Here is a 20,979-nt window from a genome sequence, read left to right as displayed (position 1 = left end):
AAAAGCATCTAACCCAAAATTAAAACTAAAAACAGCTAAAAAAAATAAAATCAAAAACGTTACTTAATATTCTAATAGAAACAAGTCCAGTTCTCAATATATAGAATTAAACCTGGACATGTCTATTTCTGCCTAATTCTTAGGTCCTCTGGAACATGAATTCCAGAGGAACCTTGAAAAGCAACAGAAAACCGAAACAGTAATCTGAAGATATAAAATTTTATATGGCCTAGACAACAATCATTTCAAGAATGGAAATATATTTACAGAACTACAGGAATTATATTTACACCTCCGCTTCGGACATCCATTTCTAAAGCATCCAAGATGGGAGACAAAAAAACAGACCAAAGTTTTGAAGCATTGAAAAAAATCGTATTTAAATTTGAACTGTTGGAAACAATTCAGAAGCGGGGGGTTGTAAGCTTACTTCATGGAATAAAGGGTCTCTTTAATTTAGAAAGTTAATTTTGTTGTAAAATACCAATTTCCAATAAAATAAATCAAATGAATTGAAGGGTTTCTTTTGAGAAAAAATTGTAAATCATTCTGAGTATCATTAGGAAAAAAAGAAACAAAAATATATATTCATACTAGAAAAACAAATTCTGCCACAATCATAGTAAATAGTTATGTTTAAAATGGTTAAAGTTCTAATAAATTTTAATTTGCACTGTTGGGACCAATTATGCTGGACAGGTCTCGATTTAGAAACTTGATTGTTTTGCAAAACTCCAATTTCCGATATAATAAATCAAAATTTAAGGATTTTTTTTGTAAAATGCAAATAATTGACGAAAAGAAAAATATATACATTCATAGCAGAAATTCTGCCAGAGTGAAGAGTAAATATTGGTGTGTAAAATATTTCAAGTTCAATATAATGTTTGAATGGTCAAAGGTACATTCAGTGCATCCAGGAGAAATGTATTATTGTGTATTTGAAGCTCAAAACATTTACATATCCCTAATTCCAAACTGATTGCTATGTTGAGAAACATATCAAGAATGAAAAAAGTTCAATTGTCAATAGTTGTAACCAATATATTAGTCGATCTTAATTAAATGTATGTAACTCTAAAAGCAAACTAGGAGAAGCTAAAGATACTAAATCAAGAACATTACTTAATATTCTCTATGAACAGTTGTTAATATGTAGAATTAAATTTGGACATGTATATTTCTATCTACTTTCTATGAATACTTATGTCCTGTTGAGTTCTCTTTTCAGAGAAAACTCAAAAGAACAAAACAAATGAAAAACAGTAATGTTTCGTTTAGACAATAATAGTTCTGTTTACACATATCTACTAACGATATTTACACTTCACTTTCGGCTACCATTTCATTCCCTATATACAATTAGGCTGTGATACAAAAAATGAGGTTAAAGTGTTCAAGCTGTTAACAAAATCTTATTTAAATTTGGACTCTTTCAACCAATTTTGATCCTGCTGGTTTTTTCAGCTGCCTTCATGGGATGAAGTGTTTTCTTCATATACAAAGTTGAATGTCTTCATCATTTTCCGGTTTAATCAAGCAAAGAAAGTGATTTTTTTTGTTACATAATGGGAAGAATACATTCAAATCCTAATAAAAAGGATAACAATGTTGAAGGTCCATGTGTGAATAGGAACAAAAGTATTTGTTTCAATTGAAGATTGAGTCTATGTGTCAGTAAATCAAAGCTTTGAAAGTGGTACTGCATGCAGTCCCTTCGCATATGAAAAAAGTCTACCAGATATTAGAAAAGGATACAAAAGAACACTTTGGAAATATACTTAGGAAACTGATTTTGCCATTTTTAGCTGAATAAGGCTCCTTATTTAGAAGCTTTCAGAGGATTTTCTTCAGCTTTGATGTTCATACCACCTTTTATGGCCTCACTTAAATTTTGTTTTTCTGGGAGATCAGGATTATATCTGAACTGATAACCATAAGGACGGAGATGATAAATCAAATATTCCAAATGATACATAGTAGTAGCATCTACATAGTGAAAAGAAACTGCTAGATCAGAACAGCAACCAGGGCCCTACAAAAAGAAAAAGAAAAAACAAAATCAAAAGGCAAAAACAGTTAATTAAATGCAGATCAGATGACTTTAACTTCAATCATGATAGTTCTGAAAGTATTTGTTCTGTATTTCGTCTCTGAATATGAATTGTATACAGCTGCTTCATAACAGTGTAGTGGATTCACATCAAGGAAATTGAAATATTATTTCAATCTCTTCCATATATGGATGCTCCCCAGAATATTTTAAAAGTAGGAAATATTAAATTTAATGTTATTGAGTTTCCACGCATAAAGCTCAGATACCTCCCATTTTGAAAACATCTCAGTTGTGAAATAGTAAAATTTATGCCTGAGATCATGGTAATATTCTAGATGTCATAAGACTATATGGATCCTGCATCTGATGCAAAAAAGCAACTACAGAAGTTCAACAAAGTGAAAAGATTTTTAATAAGTCATGTTAATCTTTATAACCACTCCCCATAATAAAACATACCTCTACAGCAGGGTAATAGTTGTAATTCCAGTACCAAAAATTTTTGGGAAGATATCCTTTGATTAAATGATGTTCTGGCACAAATGGATGGAAGGTTTCCTTGCCGCTTGTATCCCGAGAATCTCCAGCTTCAACGTTAATGCTCTCCATACACTTGCCTAATGCTAAGTCTTCAATGGAAGAGCTATGAGTACATTTGTTATTTTTGAAGGCATCCACAAACCTTTTCAGAGCTTCTTTGCTAAGCACATATCCTGCCCCACCACTCATATAGCCCTGTTTTACAAAAGGCTTAAATCTTCGCCCAAAATAAATGGGTTTTTCAGGATTGTATTTTGAAAGGAGCCATCTCAAGTTGTCCAGTGCAACATAGGTGTCATCATCTGCCTTCATGAACCAATCTGCTTCATCAAAATAATTTTCATGTACATATTGGAAAGCTTTAATAGTTTTCCAGTATAAGTGATCCCTGCCTTCTTTGGTTTCTAATCCCACTGTTGGAAAGTTCTTGTTTTCCTCAGAGCTCATGAATAGGATTTTGTTGCAATGCTGGGCCCAAGTAGCTTTGACATGTTTGGCTTTTGTTTCCAGATTTTGGGGACCTGTCATCACCCAACAAAGTATTCTTACCTTCTGGTACAAGTCTTCAGCAACATTTTTATTTTCATCTGTGGAAGGTATGAAGAGATATGTTATTAAATTTAACCTTCACAAAACTCAGTAATATAAACAATTCTGAGAAGCAAGGGATGGAGTGGTATGGCACCACAGGAGTACAGCGAAGTGGGAAATGGGTTAGTGCAGTTCAGCATAAGTTTGACCAGATGGGGAGTTGTGCTGCAGCATTGAACAAGAGCAAGCAGGTATGCCTGAACTATGGACTGATGGAAGGGGGCCTGCAGATGGGTATACACTACAGAATATGAGATCCTGTAGTACAGGGATGTCAAACTGCCGGCCCATGGGCCGGATGCATCACGTGGAAGCTGCGCCCACCCCACTGTCAGCAATGGCAAAACCGGCCCTATATGTTGTGCGACGTCACGTGATGTCGTGAGTTTGACATGCCTGCTGTAGTATATTTTTCAGAAGACAAGTCAGTGGAAACCACTTACAGGAGTAACTTGTGACCTTTCTTGACAGTTTTCCCATTGATTTTGCTTGTGGGAGCTGGCAAGGGAGCTCACAAATGGTGATCTTGTGATTGTGGGACACTGGAAACCATCACAATCATGTGACTACAGTGGCAATGCAACAACTAGAACTTCAAAGACCAGTCATATGTATCACTCATTCAATGACATCGCAACCTCAAACAGTTGCTGAATGGGTGCTCCTTAACTGACCACTTAGATCAGCTCTTTTCTTGAAGGTGGAACATTTAAAATATGACCATAAACAATATTTTTTAAATTTTATTTACAAACTTTCAAGTAAACATGGTACTTATTATGTAGAAAAATAAAAAAACTGCTCCAGATAGAATATATAAATACCTTTATGTTGCCCAGTGTCAGCATTGAAATTCATTTGTCCTTTCAGGTTATTGTTTTCATCATTATCTGAATGATGGCCATGAGGATCATTATGAAGAATGTGAGGCTCAACCTTGATTTGTTCGTCTAATCGTAAGTTAAACAGTAAGTAACATAGGAAAAAACCAATTGCAGATCCAAAAGTGAAGGTCAGAATATTCACTAAGGATTTTGGAGATCCCATTTCCTGAGGGAAGAGAGGAACCATTATTTTATTTTAAATTACACATAAATGAACACAGAAAAATACATTCAGCAATGAAATTGAATAATCATTAATCAGGCCTATATCTCCTTAGCGACCGCAAGGGAGAAAGGATATGGGCTGGGTTGCCCTCTTCCAAACAAATGCAATATAAACAACATTTATACTCTGAAACAAAGGATACAATGTTTGTGTGTGTGCATGTGTGAATGCATGCAAGAGAAAATTCCTATAAGTTTATGATCTTATTGGGAAAGAGATGAACCCTGAATGCAAAATAGATTAAAAACATTTTAAAGGTATTTCATTACAAAGGCACTAATGGATTTTAAAAGTATATATAGCTTTTGTCTCCTATAGATAAAGAGAACAGCAACAGGGAGACATAAATCAACTGCATATATTTATACCTCCACATTTAACATAATGTTCAAATAATTGCACAGAAACACTTGTCACCTAAACCAGATATAAAACATTTAAGGATATTTCTTTTATTGAAACTTATAAGGGTCCTTTGCTCATGTCATTCCAGGTGTAGCATCTTGTATGGAATGTAATGGAAGCATAATACAGCTATTCTTTTTTCTATCGCTATCACTCCAGGAAGCATTTTTTTCATTTCAGCTTGGCAAATATCCACTGCAAGTATAGAATAATTTGTGTCTCTTCCTGGTTCTGAAAAAATCCCTTTCCTCTCATCTTCTATATGAGTGAACTTTAAAAAATGTCTTTCAGTGTGGGATATTCCCACCCTGGAAGGAAAGTTTGCAATATTTTTCTGCATGTTTAATTCCTTAACGTTTTTAGTACAAACTTAACATATCCATCATTGCAACTGCTGACAGATTAACTCCTTTGCTTCCTGCATGAAGCCGTGAGTGGACAAAGTGTAGTAAAATATGATCATTTGGGTCCTTTTGCTCTGCAAGCATTAGTACACAACTCCCACCCTTAATCTCACATTAATATAGCCACAGTGATAATTAATAACACCAGGCTTAATAGGTAAGTGAACCCAAACACATCAATCAGAGCAGATTTAGATGTATTAAGCTACAATGTTTACCATTTAGTTGACACGTCCTGACCAAACTGGTGGGGAAATATAGAATTTATAGCACAATTAGGCCCATTCCGGTTATTCAAAGATGAAAGGCTACTGCAAGAAAGAAAGAGCAACATTTGAATTTAGCAATCTTGAATCCAATTTATTTTTTAGGTCTGTCCTATAGGAAAGTAAAATTGGCTGGGGGGGAGGAGGGGAGGGAGGCAGGGAGGGAGAGAGAGAGAGAGAGAGACAGAGACTAGAACATCATGTTACAAAGATCACTAATCCACTTCTTCCTCTCGTAATTAATGACCAGACTAAAGTAATTAACCTGCACAAATAAGAGCAAACAGGTAAATCCTTTACACATTCTTTCTTGAACCCACAAATGAGTTGCCCAAACTTAACCCATATAGTCAGAAAAAAGAAGTCTGCAAATATGAGAAAGGTTAATTAAAATCCTTTCCCCACTGGAGTTACACATTGCCCCTACACGTCTTCCCAAAAACCACTTTCCCTATAAAAGTACCTGGTCTCTGTATCCCCATTTGTAGCTTACCTTCGGGGGTTGACTTTACGCTCTCGAAGAAACCTTTTCCCTTCCAAAGAGCATGTCTAGATTTCATTCTGATTTGTTGTTGCGCAATTCCCGCTCAAATTGGGACCCCAAATATTCCCTTGACAGTAACAAAATAAAACATTCGCCATTGGTTGGGACGATAGAATTGTAATAAAACACTCCCGGAAAACTCAGACTGAAGCGGCCCCGCTGAAATTAGAACGATTGCTTCCATTTCAATATCCTTGCTGTCAAATGCGTCTCAAAACAAGATTTCAGCCCTTTGTACTCCACGCGGCGTTTTTCTTTCCACCCTCCTCTAAAAGACCGTATCATATGCGCCTCGTCACTTTTTTACCTTGCCAAACAGGCAGCGCCTCGCCCTTCGCTCCGCTCGCCAGGCCCGACCACCACACATTTCTGCCTCTCCTCTTACCTTAATTCTTAACAGCCTCTTCCAGGAGAACAGCGCGGAAGGCCGAGAACTCCGCTGAGGAGTGCTCCGGGAAGAGCAGAGACCACGCAAGGACCGCTGTCACTGCTCTTCTCCTCTGGCAACCTTGCGAGCAGGCTGCCACACCGCAACTACCCAGACTGCAGGTCGCCGGCCGGAGAAAAAGAGGGAACCCGAGCCGAGCTCCGCCCCTCCTGCTCCTCCCAGCATCTCATTCGCTCGCGGATAGGGCCCAAGCGCTGAAGCTGTGGAAACGGGGCGGAGTTGCGCGCTTCTTCCCGCCTACCTGATGTTAGGAAGGGGAATGCCATGGCCGCTTGAGGGCGGAAGAGCGACGTGCGAAGCAGGGAAATAGCGGCCAGGAAGGCTGCGCTTGTGGGTGACTCAGCAGCGGTCCCACTTTCGCGTCTATGTTCAGGGAGCCTTTACACCAAACCAAAGAGAAAACAGGCTTGCATATGCTGTCACTAAAAATATAAAGTACTTTTGTTAATAGTGGCCAGAAATTGACATATAGTATTTTCGTTTTGAACCAACATGGGTTGTTTTACTGTGCCCAATATGGGGCAAGAATAGAAGTGATTATACCACTTGTATTAAGAAGAATAGCTCATAATTTCAGAAAGTTGTCCTTTAGATTTAATTTAATTATTTTCTTACTTTTACTCTCTTCTTTTGTAAATCCTTATGAATTCTTTAAAGATTTGCCCCCTTTCAGATTTGTCTTTAATTTTTTTCCAAGAAAATATGATTACTCTAGGTATGGCTTAAAAGGCCAGGCTCTATTTCTTAAAAATAGCTAAACCTTGTCACTAGTATAATAAGGTAGGAATGATCTTGGGAGACAGGAGAGAGACCAGTATGTAAAAGATGTCTCAGCCCTTTTTTAATAGAATACAGAGTAACAGAGTTGGAGTTTGGTCCATCTAGTCCAGGGGTAGGCAACCTTGGCTCTTTTATGACTCGTGGACTTCAACTCCCAGAATTCTGGCTGGCTCAGGAATTCTGGGAATTGAAGTCCACGAGTCATAAAAGAGCCAAGGTTGCCTACCCCTGATCTAATCCAAAACCCTGCTCAAGCAGGAAACATACCATTTCTGATAAGTGGCTGTCCAGTCTCTTCTTGTAAACCTCCAGTTATGAAGCACCCACAACTTCTGAAGGCAAGCTGTTTCATTGGTTGATTGTTCTCACTGTCAGAAAAATTCTCCTTATTTCTAGGTTGAATCTCCTTGATCAGCTTCCATCCATTGTTTCTTGTCTAGCCTGCTTTTGCTTTGGAAAAAAGGTTGTCCCCCTCCTCTCTGTGACAACCCCTCAAATATCATGTCACCCCGATCCTTCTCTTCACTAGACTAACCATGCCCAGTTCTTGCAACTATTCTTCATATGTTTTAGGCTCCAGGCCCCAATCATCTTTGTTGCTCTTCTCTCTAGAGCAGACATGTCAAACTCGTGACATGTCAAACTCGTGACATGTCAAACTCGTGACATCACTTGATGTTGCGCAATGTATCGGGACAGTTTTGCCGTTGCATTTGTAACTTTCCTAGCTGCCTTCTGACAAGCAAAGTCAATGGGAAAGCCAGATTCACTTAATAACCATATGATTCACTTAACAATTGCAATGATTTGCTCAACAACAGTAGCAAAAAGATCTTAAAATGAGGCACAACTTAATAAAAACTTAACAAAAAAAGAGTTGGGCTCAATTGTCGTAAGTTGAAGACTACCTGTACTTTGAATGATAAGTAATTGACTTGTTATGTAATAAAGATATACTCCTTAAAGATTAAAATAATATGAATCATAGGCAGGAAAGAACCAGCTGCCTTTACATCATGTCATATTGATCTGTTAATCTTCCTGGAAATTGAACAAGAAGCTGGACTACAAAGAGAAAGTAACAGTTTATGTAATATTTATCTTTGCAAATGTGTGTAAGAGAGCATTTGAGATTGCATCCCTGATTCAAACCCTGGCATTTCTCATATTGGCTAGAAAGTTACTGGGGTATGAAAACCTGGTTAGCTGTTTTCAATCACTGTAAATAAGGAGTTTGCAAGGCAATTCCCATGAGCATCAGTATGAATTCCCTTAATATCTGTCAGACCCCCTAACCTCTGACTCTTTTTGATACATTTTTTAAATCAAAAGGGGTTAGAAGCAATGTTTCAAGTATTATTTGAATTTATAAGAATGGGCCTCTGCCACAAGTAATTTTCAAGCCATTTTCAGATAAATACAATGAGTTGCAGTTCTGGTGCTTTGTTTTGAAATTTTTACCTTTGTTTTTCTTTCTAGAATGTAGATAAACCGAAACTTTGGTAAGGGCAACGGTTTTGAGGCTCAGGAATGTTGGAAAGGAGAGGTATCTTAACCGGTTGCTGTGGCTGGTCCTTACTATCTCTACTCATATAGATAACAAAATGTCAGAGTGTCCACTGAATCAAAAAATTGTACATGTCAGCTATAAACAATAAAGTGCTGGAAGGTCAGATTTGGGACTGGATGTTTTTTAGATTTCAGCCTCAACTTGACAAATGAAGCCAGGGACAATAATGGGAGACAGAGTTGTGTCAAAAAAGGTCAAGATATCAGCCACTTTATGATTGAAGTCTGTCCTTTTTTTACTATAGACATTAAAAAAGAGGCAGGACTTCAGTTCTGTGCTGTGGCTGTCATCATCAGTTTTTTGACCTTGCATGAATGTGCATTTAAATAAAATATTTTTGAAACAGTTCTGAAACAGAACTTCTGAAAGAAGTCCATGTGTGATAGTTTAGTTATATTCAAAATGTATTGTAGGTTCTTGTTTCTTGTGTGTTCTCGTGGGATCAAATGTTAGCATCTAGATTCTAGATAATCCTTTCCTAAATATCTTTGTATATTATTTCAAAACTTGAATTTTTGCAGTAATCACTATTGTTACAGTACTGTTTGTCAGTATGATTGGAGACATTTTGAAAAATAGCATTGTCTCTAGTTACTAGACCCTGCGTTATATGCCATGGGATTCTTATACAAGCTTACTTCCAAATTTTGCAAGATGCAAATTTGCAAGGTGCAAATTTGATTGTATTATATGCAAACTAACATGATTTCTATTGAATAGCTACTGGTTTTGAGTTATAATAAAAGTAGTTGGATTGTAAGATAGAGCTTATTCACTCTGCTTGCCTTTGGCATTTTCCACTCCTTCCCTATATGATTTACAGCTGACAAATAATGTGAAGGAAGAAAACATATAATTAATGTCTAGGTAAATCGTTATTTATTAACAATGAAGGTCAAGTAGAACTTTCTGTTGAATATCTGAACAACAGTTTAGTTTAGTTTTATGTTTTATTAAAATTATACCCCGCCCTTCTCCCGGAGGACTCAGGGCGGCTTACAGCCAGCTTAAAAACAATAATACAATATAATACAAAATTTAAAAGTAATTAAAACAGTCTTCTCAACAGATGAATTTTAGTAACAGACCTATAAATCACCAGAATCACACTGACTGATTTCAGGTTGAAGTAAAACTCAAGTAATATCTTGTTGGAGCTGTGAATCCAAGGGCAGTAACTCTTCAGCACATCACTTGTAGAATCAAGAAGTTACTGTGCATCCATTATTTCACTATTACTCTATTCTTCACTTTATGGTGTTGCTAAATTAAGATTATTCCACTTTCCTTTTTCATCAGGTATGCCCACAGCAGCAGGTTCTTTGACCTGTCTTCTGATAGGGAGTAATTAGCTAAGTGATAGGTTTTACCCTTTTTGTAATGCACTTCTTATGAATAAATCTCCTTTCTGTTATAACTGTAAAATCTGCTTCATTAAATGTGTCTTGGATGAGCTTGCTACGCCAGAAACCGGCACAGATGGACAGAGAATGCTTCAAACTCCAAGAAAACCTAAGAACAAAATATTAAGAAATCATAAATTTGGAATATATCATTTAGGTCAAACTATTGCACAAAGTATGGAAAAGCAACTACTATAGCAAATTAAAATGCTACTTATGGATCATACAGTTAGTCCTTGACTTATGTCCACAATTGAGCCCAACATTTCTGTTATTGAGACATTTGTTAAGTGAGTTTTGTCCCATTTATGACTTTTCCTGTTACAGTTGTTAAATTAGTAACAAAGTTAAGTGAATCTGGCTTCCCCATTGAATTTGCTTGGCATATGACAATGGGATATTGCAACTGTCATAAATACGAACCAGTGCCAAGCATCTGAATTTTGATCAGGTGACCATGGGAACGCTGCAATGGTCGTAAGTATAAAAAATGGTCATAAGTCACTTTTTCAGTGCTGTTGTAACTTTGAATGGTCACTAAATGAACGGTTGTAAGTCAAGGACTACCTGTATTTTTTTCCTGTATGAACATTACTTAAATTCCAAAATTGTGTAGTACATTACATTTATTCATGGAATAAATGGAAAAAACTGACAACTTATTAGAATTACTAAGTATTTAAAAGATAATACAATATTTTGAATAATCTTTTTCATTTGAGATGTAAATCCTGAATCCATTTTCAAAGGAAAAACTGAAAAGATCACCAAAAATTATTATATAGTTATGACCATTTATTCAGTAACCATTCAAAATTACAATGGCATGAATGAGGGAGACTTACAATTGGTCTGTGAAATTGTTAGAGTTGCAGCAGCATCGGGGTCACAGGACCACGATCTGGATTTTTGGATGCCCAGGTTGTAATTACAATATTGTAATGAGTGGTGGTCATGTGATCACCATTTGCTACTTTCCAGACAGGCTTCCAGCAAGCAAATTCAGTGGGTAAGCCAACAGGTCGCACATCGCCCCTGTAAATTGCTGCTAATACTGAGGAATACTAGATTTCAGGGATATCATGCCCTGTAGCAGGTCCCACCTACCCATACTCCATACATAGTACATGCCTACCCACAGCAACCTCCTGCGCACCTGCATGGTTGGCCAACATGCCTGCAATCTCTAGTGCCCATGTCCCTCTGCTTTACTATAGCAGTGTGCTTCATAGTGCTTACTGCAGCAGTGCAGCACCTACCCCCCATTCTTTGCTTGGGACTCCCATCATTTCTTGTTTAATGACCTGCTTGGATTGTCATCACCAAGCAATGTGGTCACATGCTTTATGAATGCATAGTAATGGGAATTCCAGTCCCAATTTCAATAATAATCTGAGCATTACCTGTAGCATTACATTCTTAAGCAATTATGATTCCTAATTTATGCACTATTATTAATATTATAATACTTCTTAGCTGCAGTATACATTCTAATTTTATATATAAACAATGCTAAAAACCAACAATTGATTCCTGGAAGTGTTCATGGTAAAAGCATACAAACGTAAATGAGCACCAGGAAAAACAAAACCTTTAAAAAGTTTAAAAAGTTTTAATAAATAGTGATCCAAGCTTTTGCCGGCTTTCTGCCGGCATCTTCAGGGATCCATGTCGGTCAATGGGAGGGCACTTCTTATATTCCGGCCACCTTTGCACCCGGCCCATAGGTGCTGTCGTGACGCTCCAATGGCCAATCGCCGTTCTAACTCCGTTCTCACTCCGTTCAGCTGATCTACCCGAGCCATGCCTATTTCACACCATCGCTCCACACCCACTCTCCTCCTTCCTGCCTGTTTCGTATCCTGTAGACATGCCTCTCCCTTTCTTCGGTCTTCCCCCTTTCCCTCTCATACCCTAGACCCCCACACCCTCTCTCTCTCTCTCCACCGGGGTTTGGCACGTCCGTAGAGCAGCCGCGCGGGAACGGGTGATCGCCCCTACAAAGGGACGATGCTGTACTCCTGCTTCCCTTTCCATAACCTCCTCCCCCTTCCTACTGTCCACCCCACCCCCCATCCTATCTGGTGGCCGCCGTGCCCTACCTGCCTGGTCTTTCTTCCCCCCCTCCTGCCAAAACGTCTTTCCCACCATCTCTATCTCTCCCCTCCCCTCAGTCCACATTCCTTCATCCCCCCGCCGGGGGGGGTCGGCCCTAGCTCACTCTCTTCTCCCCTATCAGTCAACCGGGGACACACGCATACATTCGCGTCGTTTGCGCTGCTCTCCCCCTCATCCTGCAACCGTGCCTCTCTCTTCCTACGATCTTCCCCCTTCCCTCTCGTACCCTTCACACCCCCTCTCACTCCCACATACATTTGCGCCGTTTGCGCTACTCTCCCCCTCATCCTGCAACCGTGCCTCTCTCTTCCTTCGATCTTCCCCCTTCCCTCTCGTACCCTTAACCCCCCCCTCTCACTCTCCACTGGGGTTTGGCCCATCCATAGGGCAGCCGCGCGGGAACGGGTGATCGCCCCTAAAATGGGACGATGTTGTACTCCTACTCCCCTTCCCGTACTCTCCTCCCTGCTGTCCACACCGCCCCCCATCCTACCTGGTGGCCGTCATGCCCTATCTGCCTGATCTTTCGTTTCCCCCTCCTGCCAGGGCGTCTTTCCCACCATCTCTATCTCTCTCTTTCCCTTGGTCCACATACCTTCATCCCCCCACAGGAGGGTCGGCCTTAGCTCGCTCCCTTCTCCCCTACCCGACAGCTGGGGACACACTCGTGCATTCACGCTGTATGCACCACTCCCCCCCTCATCCTGCAACCATGCCTCCTCCTTCATCCAATCCTTCTCCTCCTCTCCCACACTTTCAACCTCCCTCCTCACTCTCCCCACCGGAGTCACCTGGCACGCCCGTGCGGCAACCGCACGGGAGCAGGTAAACGCCCTCGAAATGGGGCGATGTTCTCCTCCCCCCTACTCCTAACTCCCCCCTCCTTCCTTCTGTCCACCCTACCTCCCATTCTATCCATTGGACACTGTCCCCTACCTACCTGATCCCCCCCTCCTGTGGGAACATTCTTCCCACACCCTCCAACCCTCCTCTAACCTCAGTCAGAACCCTTTCATTCTCTCACGGGGAGGCTGGCATGGGCTCTCTTCTTTCCCCCCCATCGATTGGTCGGGGGTGTGTGCCCGTCACTACACTGTTTGCGCTGCTCTCCCCCTTCTGCGCCTGTGCCTCATCCTCTATGCGGTCTTTCTCCTGTTCTCCCATACCCTTGGACTCCCCCCTCCTCCTCCCCATAGAAGGTGCCTGGTACGCCCACAGGCCAGTCACACGGGAGCGGGTGATCCCCCCTGGATCGGGGCAATAACACTTTCCTTCTCCCCTGTTCTTAGCCTCCTCCTCCTTCCTTCTATCCGTACTACCCTCCGTGCCACTTAGTGGTCGCTGCTGCCCCTCTGCCTGATCGTTCCCCCCCCCACTCCTGTCGAAGCATCCTTCTCACGCCCTCTGTCTCTCCTTTCCCCTCAATCGTAACTCTTTCTTTCTTTCACAAGGCAGCCGCGCGGGGGCGCGTGACGGCCCCCAGCCCAGCACCGTGTCGTTCTCCCTCCATTCCAAAGTTCTTCTGTGGGGCAACAGTCGGGGGGTGCGCCGCTGCTCCCAAAATGGCACTGCACCACTCCTCCTCTCCTCCTCCATCTACGGGCGATGCTACATCCATTTGCAGGGCGGCTGCTTGGGGACACGTAGTCGTCTCGCCGGCGTCATCCTGGATCCGTCCATCCTTCCCTCCCCGTGTGTTCAGGTGCATCGGAGGCTCCAACCCCTCCAGGGGGGTTCTCAAACCCCCGGGGTCGTCTTCCCACGTCTCTGTCTTCCTCTGTCGTTCCCTACCGGGGGGACATCCACCTAAGTAGGCATCTGTCTCGCCGCTGTTCCAGGTATTGATCCGGGGGTGTTGGGGGTTCCAACACCCCCAATTGCTTAAAAATTATGAGACTGCTCATTTTTCCCCAAGCTATGTGATAGTCATATACTTGTTCAGTTCAATGTACTCGTCTTAAATTATAGAATGAACAAAATATTATTTGAATTCTAATTTCTGCTTGATTTAATTTGACCTGCTTATTTAACAGGCTACTGTGATTGGGAGCTAATGCAAATATTTTGAATACATGAGCTACAATATATTCCTGCTTTCTGAATCTTTCTTTCTGAATCCAGAATGCTTTCTGAATCCATATCTTTCACAGATCCTGGAGCACCAGGGAACTACCAGATAACTGGAAATGTCCCCATTTTAAAAAATGGGTGGAAAATCTAGGAAACTACAGACCAATCAGCCTGATATCAATACCTGGGAAGATCCTGGAAAAGATAATCAAGCAACAGATTTGCAAGCACCTAGAAACGAAGTTATAACCAAAAGTCAATATTGGTTTGTCAAAAACAGATCATGTCAAACAAATCTTATTTCATTATTGACAAAGTGACTAAACTAGTGGACCAGTGAAATGCTGGGGACATAATATACCTAGATTTCAGTAAGGCATTTGACAAAATAGACTATAACCTACTTCTCAGCAAGTTAGAAAAATGTGAGATAGATAGCATCACCACCAGATTTGTAATGGGTTGACAAATCATACTCAACATGTAGTCCTTAATGGACTATATCTAATGGAAGGAAGTAAATAGTGAGGTGTCCCAAGTTTCTGTTTTAGGTCCAATAATTTTAATATCTTCATAAACGAACCCAGATCATGGGTGTCAAACTTGCTGTGTCATGTAATGTGTCACAATGTATCACGACTTTTTTTTTGCATTGCTGGAGCTGGAGAAGGCATGGCCTCCACAAGATGCAACTGGCCCAGAGGCCAGCAGTTTGACACCCCTGATCTAGATGACCGAATAGAAGAAAAACTCATCAAATTTGCAGATGACACCAAACTATCAGGAATAGCCAACACCCCAGAAGATAGGTCCAAGATCCAGATAGATCTCTATAGATTTGAACTATGGGCCCTATCTAACAAAATGAAATTCAGTGTACAAAAAGTAAGGTTTTACACTTAGTCAAGAAAAACCAAATGCACAGGTACAAACTACGTGAAACTTGGCTCAACAGCAGTAACTGTGAAAAGGATCTTGGAGTCTTAGTGGACAATCACTTAAATATAAGCCAGCAATGTGTTCCAGCTGCCAAAAAAGCCAATGCAATCCCAGGCTGCATTAAGAGAAGGATAGAATCAAGATCATGAGAAGTGATACTACTGCTTTATAATGCCCTGGTAAGACCACATTTAGAATACTGCATCCAATTTTGATCACTACAATATAAGAGAAGGGAACTAGGGGATTAGCCATTTTGGATCACTACAATATAAGAGAAGGGAACTAGGGGATTAGCCATTTTGGATCTAATTCTCACTAACAGAGATGAAATGATAGAAGGTGTTGAAGCCACAGGAACCTTGGGAGGTAGTGATCATGCAATATTGGAATTCAACATTATGGAAGCACAAGCAATAGAACACAGTCAAACTAGAGTCTTGGACTTCAAGAGAGCTAATTTCAATAAACTTAGAGAGGGCTTGGGAAGGATTCCATGGATGAGAATCCTCAAGGGGAAAACAACTCAAGAAGCTTGGGAAATTTTGAAAAGTGGATAATAAAAGCCCAGTCTAACAAAATACCAACAAAGAGAAAAAATAACAGCTCTCAAAAGAAACCAGCATGGCTGCATAATGAACTCTCTGATAAATTGAAAGATAAAAAGAACAAGTATAGAAAGTGGAAAGAGGGGCACATAACTAAGTCAGAATATTAGCAAATAGCCTGAGCCTGCAAAGATGAAGTGAGGAAAGCTACGGCTCATAATGAACTAAGGCTTGCAACCAAAGTCAAAAATAACAAAAAGGCTTCTTTCAACATGTAAAAAACAAGAAAAAAGTGAAGGAAATGATTGGTCCATTAGAGGGTGAAAGTAGCAAGAAAGTGACAAGCAATAGGGAGAAAGCAGAACTATTTAACTCATTTTTTGAATCTGTCTTTACACAAAGGGAAAAAACAGACCAACCTATCAAAAATAGTGCCATAAAAAACAGAATAGAAACATAAGTTAAGATAGGCAAGAAAATGGTAAGTGAACACATGTCCAGCCTAGACGAGTTCAAATCACCAGGACCAGATGGATTACATTCCAAGGTTCTCAAGGAACTGGCATATGTGATCTCAGAACCACTGAACTATATTTTTCAAAGATCCTGGAGCACGGGAATTACCAGAGGATTGAAAAAGAGCTGATGTAGTTCCCATCTTCAAAAAAGGAAAAAAAATGGATCCAGGAAATTACAGACCTATCAGCCTGACCTCAATACCTGGGAAGATTCTGGAAAAGATAATCAAACAACAAATCAGCGAACACCTAGAGGCAAACAAAGTCATTACTAAAAGCCTACATGGGTTTGTCAAAAACAGATCATGCCAGAGAAATCTTATTGCATTCTTTAACCAAGTGACAAAATTAGTGGATCAGAGGAAGGCTGTGGATATAATTTATTTGGACTTCAGTAAGGCATTTGATAAAGTAGATCACAACCTACTACTTGATAAGATAGAAAAATGTGGGTTAGACAGTATCACCACCAGATGGATCCGTAGCCATACTCAGCATGGGTCCTTAATGGAACTGCATCTACATGGAGGGAAGTGTGTAGTGGGGTGTCCCAGTGCTCTGTTCTCAGCCCAGTGCTCTTCAACATCTTCATCAACAATTTGGATAAGGGGATAGAAGGGGAACTCATCAAATTTGCAGACGACACCAAGCTGGCAGGAATAGGCAACACTCCATAAGACAGGCTTCAGATACAGGAGGATCTGGACAGACTTAAACACTGGGCACTACCTAACAAAATGAAATTCAATGGTGAAAAAAATAAGGTTTTGCATTTAGGCAAGAAAAACCAAATATACAGGTATAGTATATGGGGTACCTTGCTCAATAGTAGTAACTGTGAGAGGGATCTTGGAGTCCTAGTGGACAATCACTTAAATATGAGCCAGCAGTGTGCTGCAGCTGCCAAAAAAGCCAACATAGTGCTGGGTTGCATAACAGGGATAGAATCAAGATCACATGAAGTATTAATACCACTTTACAATGCCTTGGTAAGGCCACACTTGGAATACTGCATCCAGTTTTGGTCACCATGATGTAACAAAGATGTTGAGACTCTAGAAAGAGTACAGAGAAGAGCAACAAAGATGATTAGGGGACTGGAGGCTAAAACATATAAGGAACGGTTGCAGGAATTGGGTATGTCTAGTTTAACGAAGAGAAGGATGAGGGGGGACATGATAGCAATGTTCTAATATCTCAGGGGCTGCCACAAAGAAGAGGAGGTCAAGTTATTCTCCAAAGTGCCTGAAGGCAGGACAAGAAGCAATGGATGGAAACTAATCAAGGAGAGAAGCAACCTAGAACTAAGGAGAAACTTCCTGACAGTTAGAACAATTAACCAGTGGAACAACCTGCCTCCAGAAGCGGTGAATGCTCTAACACTGGAAGTTTTTAAGAAGAGACTGGACAGCCATTTGTCCGAAATGATATAGGGTTTCCTGCCTGAGCAGGGGGTTGGACTAGATGACCTCCAAGGTCTCTTCCAACTTGACGATGATGATGATGATGATGATGATGATGATGATGATGTTGTTGCTAAGACTCTGGAAAGAGTGCAGAGAAGAGCAACAAAGATGATTGGGAGGCTGAAGGGTAAAACATATAAGATCGGTTGCAGGAATTGGGTATGTCTAGTCTAGAGAAAGGAAGAACCAGGGTAACATGATAGCAGTGTTTGATAGCAATGAAAGCAATATTTGAGGGGCTGTCACAAAGAAGAGGGCATCAACCTATTTCCCAAAGCATCAGAAAACAAGAAGAGAAGCAATAGATGAAAAATGAACAAAGAGAGAAGCAATCTAAAACTAAGGAGAAATTTTCTGATAGAACAATCAGCCAGTGCAGTGGTTCTCAACATTTTTAATGCCGCGACCCCAACCGGTCATAAGTTGAGGACTAAACCGGTCGTAAGTCGAGGACTAAACCGGTCGTAAGTCGAGGACTACCCAACCGGTCGTAAGTCGAGGACTTTCCCTGCCCGGGAGCACCGCACATGCGTGGTTCCGCCCCCTGCGCCGGCCGAGGCATAGCTGGCAAGCGGCAGAGACGGAGCAGGCTGACCACCAGCTGGCCCAGCTCAAGGGAGGTAAGGCACCTGCCGGAAAAGGGGAAAAAAATGGCAGACAAAAAAAATGGCGGACAGCCTTGCTTGGCGACCCCCATGAAATGGTCGATCGACCCCAAATGGGGTCCCGACCCACAGGTTGAGAACCACTGAGCCAGTGGAACAGCTTGCCTTCAGAAGTTGTGAGTGCTCCCAACACTGGAGACTTTTAAGTATAGACTGGACAACCATTTTGTCTAAATAGCATTGGATTTCATGCTTAAGCAAGGGGTTGGATTAGAAGACCTTCAAGGTCCCTTCCAATTCTGTTATTCTGTATTCTATTTTTATTCTGTAATAAGTGATTTTAATTGGCTTGCAGGTACTCACTTAAGTACAACTTTGTTATTTGCATAGAGATTTTAGAAAAGTATTTTAGTCCTTGATCTTAGCTCTGCAGCTGAGCTAGAATTTCAAACAAATCTTACAAACAGACTCACAGACTTCTTGGCGAGTTCCTGTGGTTTTCTTAGCAAGGCTTTTCAGAGTTGGTTTGCCATGGCCTCAGCAAGGTCTACGTGACAAACCCAAGGACATGCAGCTGGCTTTGTGACTAAGGCAGAAGTCATGATCTCTGAGTTTCTAGCATGATGCCTCAACTATTACACCATACTGGCTCTCAGGTTCTCCAATATTAGTTGGCAAAGCACATTTTTGACCCTATTATACAATGGACTAAAACCTGATGTTACCAGTAATTTATGAACAAATTTCTTCTAGGTATACATAATATATGAGCAAATAAAAAATAGTCTTTTATCAAAAAAGCTATTAGAAAATAAATACAAAATATATTGAATGGTCTGACAGGTATTACTTTCGTTGAAATGACACAGTGATAGTAAAGCAGGGGTGTCAAACTCAATTTCATTGAGGACCGCATCAGCATTGCGGTTGCTCTCAGGGGGGCAGGGATGTGTGGCCAGGGTAGGTACAGCCTACCGGGTGGGTGTGGATGGAGTGGGTGTGGCCTGCAGGGTGGGCGTGGCCAGCTCTACATCATTCGCATCAATGGTGCCTGTGGGGGCCTGGGCAGGAGTGGGACAGATCTGAGGGTCTCTGGGCAAGTGCCAAGGCATGGTCCACTGGAGGAGCCTCAATGTTCCTCTCAGGCCATGGGGGGCCTGGATGGTGGTGCGGGATGTCCGGAGCCCTGGGCATCAGAGGTCGAGCACCCATGGCACCAACGCGAGCCCTACTTCCCCAAGGGGGCGCCCAGCTGCACTTACCTCCTCCTCAAGGCTGCTGCTGCTGCTGTGCTTGCTCTCCTTAGTCAGGTTGTTCATGATGGGTACGAGGGTAAAGTCAGAGGGAGGCCCATTCCCTCTCCATGGGAGGAGACCCGGCTTTGGATCCAAAGCTTCCTTAGCAATAGGATGGGAGATCCCCAGGATAGGCCAGGAGGAGGGGGCAAGGGGATGGTGAAAGGGCAGCAGGGCAGGACTAAGGCAGGACTTCCCTCAGACCCTCCCTCTCCTTTCCTTCTTTCCTTCCTTCCTAAGTACAGAGTGGTGGGAAAATTTTTGAGATGAGGGAGGGAGAAAAACAAGCAAGAAATGCAGCTGGGGGGTGTCACTCTTCGTGAGGAATGAAGAAATGCACCATCGCCTGGAAGTGGCCAGCACATGGCCCTCACCTGCTTCACATATCTGGCTTGGTGGGTTCTGGGGGAGGGGATCCCATGAGCAGCGTGAGAGTCAATGTTACCTGCGCAATGCCTCCCAGCCCTCAGCCTGCCCAGTTTCGGCAGGCAGCGAGGCGCTCTCCTCACAGCGCCAAGAGGCTGAGCCAGGCAGCGTGAATCCAAAAAGAATTGCAATGCCGCCCAGCCCCCATCCTGCCCTGTCTCGGCAGGCAGCGGGGGGCTCTCCTCACAGTGCTGAGAGGTTGAGCCGGGCAGTGTGAAGCTTGCCAGCTTTGCACCTTGCTGCCTGCTGAAACTGGGCAGGCTGGGGGCTAGGCAACATTGCACTTCTCATCACATTCATGCCACCCAGCTCAGCCTCTCAGCACTGTGAGGAGAGTGCCCTGCTGCCTGCCGAAACCCCTCCCCCGGAGACCATCAAGCCGGATATGTGAAGTAGGCCAGGGCCATTGGCTGGCCACTTCCAGGCAGTGGTACATTTCTTCATTCCTCACAAAGGATGACAGCTCCCCAGCATGCACCCAGGGGGTGGGGCCGACACGGCAGGGTCTCGTTCCTTGCTGTTTTCAGATGGCCTTATGGAGCTAAGGCTGAATGCGTTTCAGCATAGATGGCCACCACAAAATTGTACATTGGCTCCTGCCGGCCGTTCCCTCACTGTTTCCAGGATGGCTTCGTGGGCCACATGAAACCTGTTAGATCGCGCAGGCAGTAAGACACAAGTCGAGTGACAGTCAGCTCTTGGTTTATTGGCAAGGCATAAAGTAAATCCGGACTAGCTCTCTGGGCCAGGGGAGCCCTCTTTTATGGGATTCCCCTGGCTTGTAATCACACAATTCCATTGGCTGGCAAGACCCTGTTGCTAGTTAGCCAACCAGCAACGGGCATGAAACTGTATGCAGATGGAGAAGGGCAATCAC

At 42.0% G+C, this 20,979-nt stretch overlaps 1 protein-coding gene across 2 annotated transcripts; it reads right to left on the bottom strand.

Moving 5' to 3' along the window:
* Positions 1-203: 203 nt before the first annotated feature.
* C1GALT1 (core 1 synthase, glycoprotein-N-acetylgalactosamine 3-beta-galactosyltransferase 1) lies at positions 204-6,450 on the bottom strand. 2 transcript variants are annotated; one of them, XM_015811590.1, is made up of 6 exons: positions 6,302-6,450; positions 5,866-5,983; positions 5,325-5,417; positions 4,012-4,237; positions 2,516-3,183; positions 204-2,035 (listed from the first exon to the last, which is right to left on the bottom strand). In XM_015811590.1, the coding sequence occupies exons 3-6, from the start codon at positions 5,325-5,327 to the stop codon at positions 1,823-1,825; spliced, it is 1,110 nt and encodes a 369-aa protein (XP_015667076.1). In that variant the 5' UTR covers positions 5,328-5,417; positions 5,866-5,983; positions 6,302-6,450; the 3' UTR covers positions 204-1,822. The 2 variants fall into 2 exon arrangements, with proteins under 2 accessions (XP_015667076.1, XP_015667077.1); XM_015811591.1 differs by lacking the exon at positions 5,866-5,983.
* Positions 6,451-20,979: the final 14,529 nt, after the last annotated feature.

Source organism: Protobothrops mucrosquamatus, unplaced genomic scaffold (assembly GCF_001527695.2).
Source record: "Protobothrops mucrosquamatus isolate PMUCROS unplaced genomic scaffold, P.Mucros_1.0 scaffold45, whole genome shotgun sequence".
NCBI classification, from domain to species: domain Eukaryota; kingdom Metazoa; phylum Chordata; class Lepidosauria; order Squamata; family Viperidae; genus Protobothrops; species Protobothrops mucrosquamatus.
The sequence above is the reverse complement of the archived record's forward strand: the minus strand, read 5'-3'. Positions and strand labels throughout refer to the sequence as shown.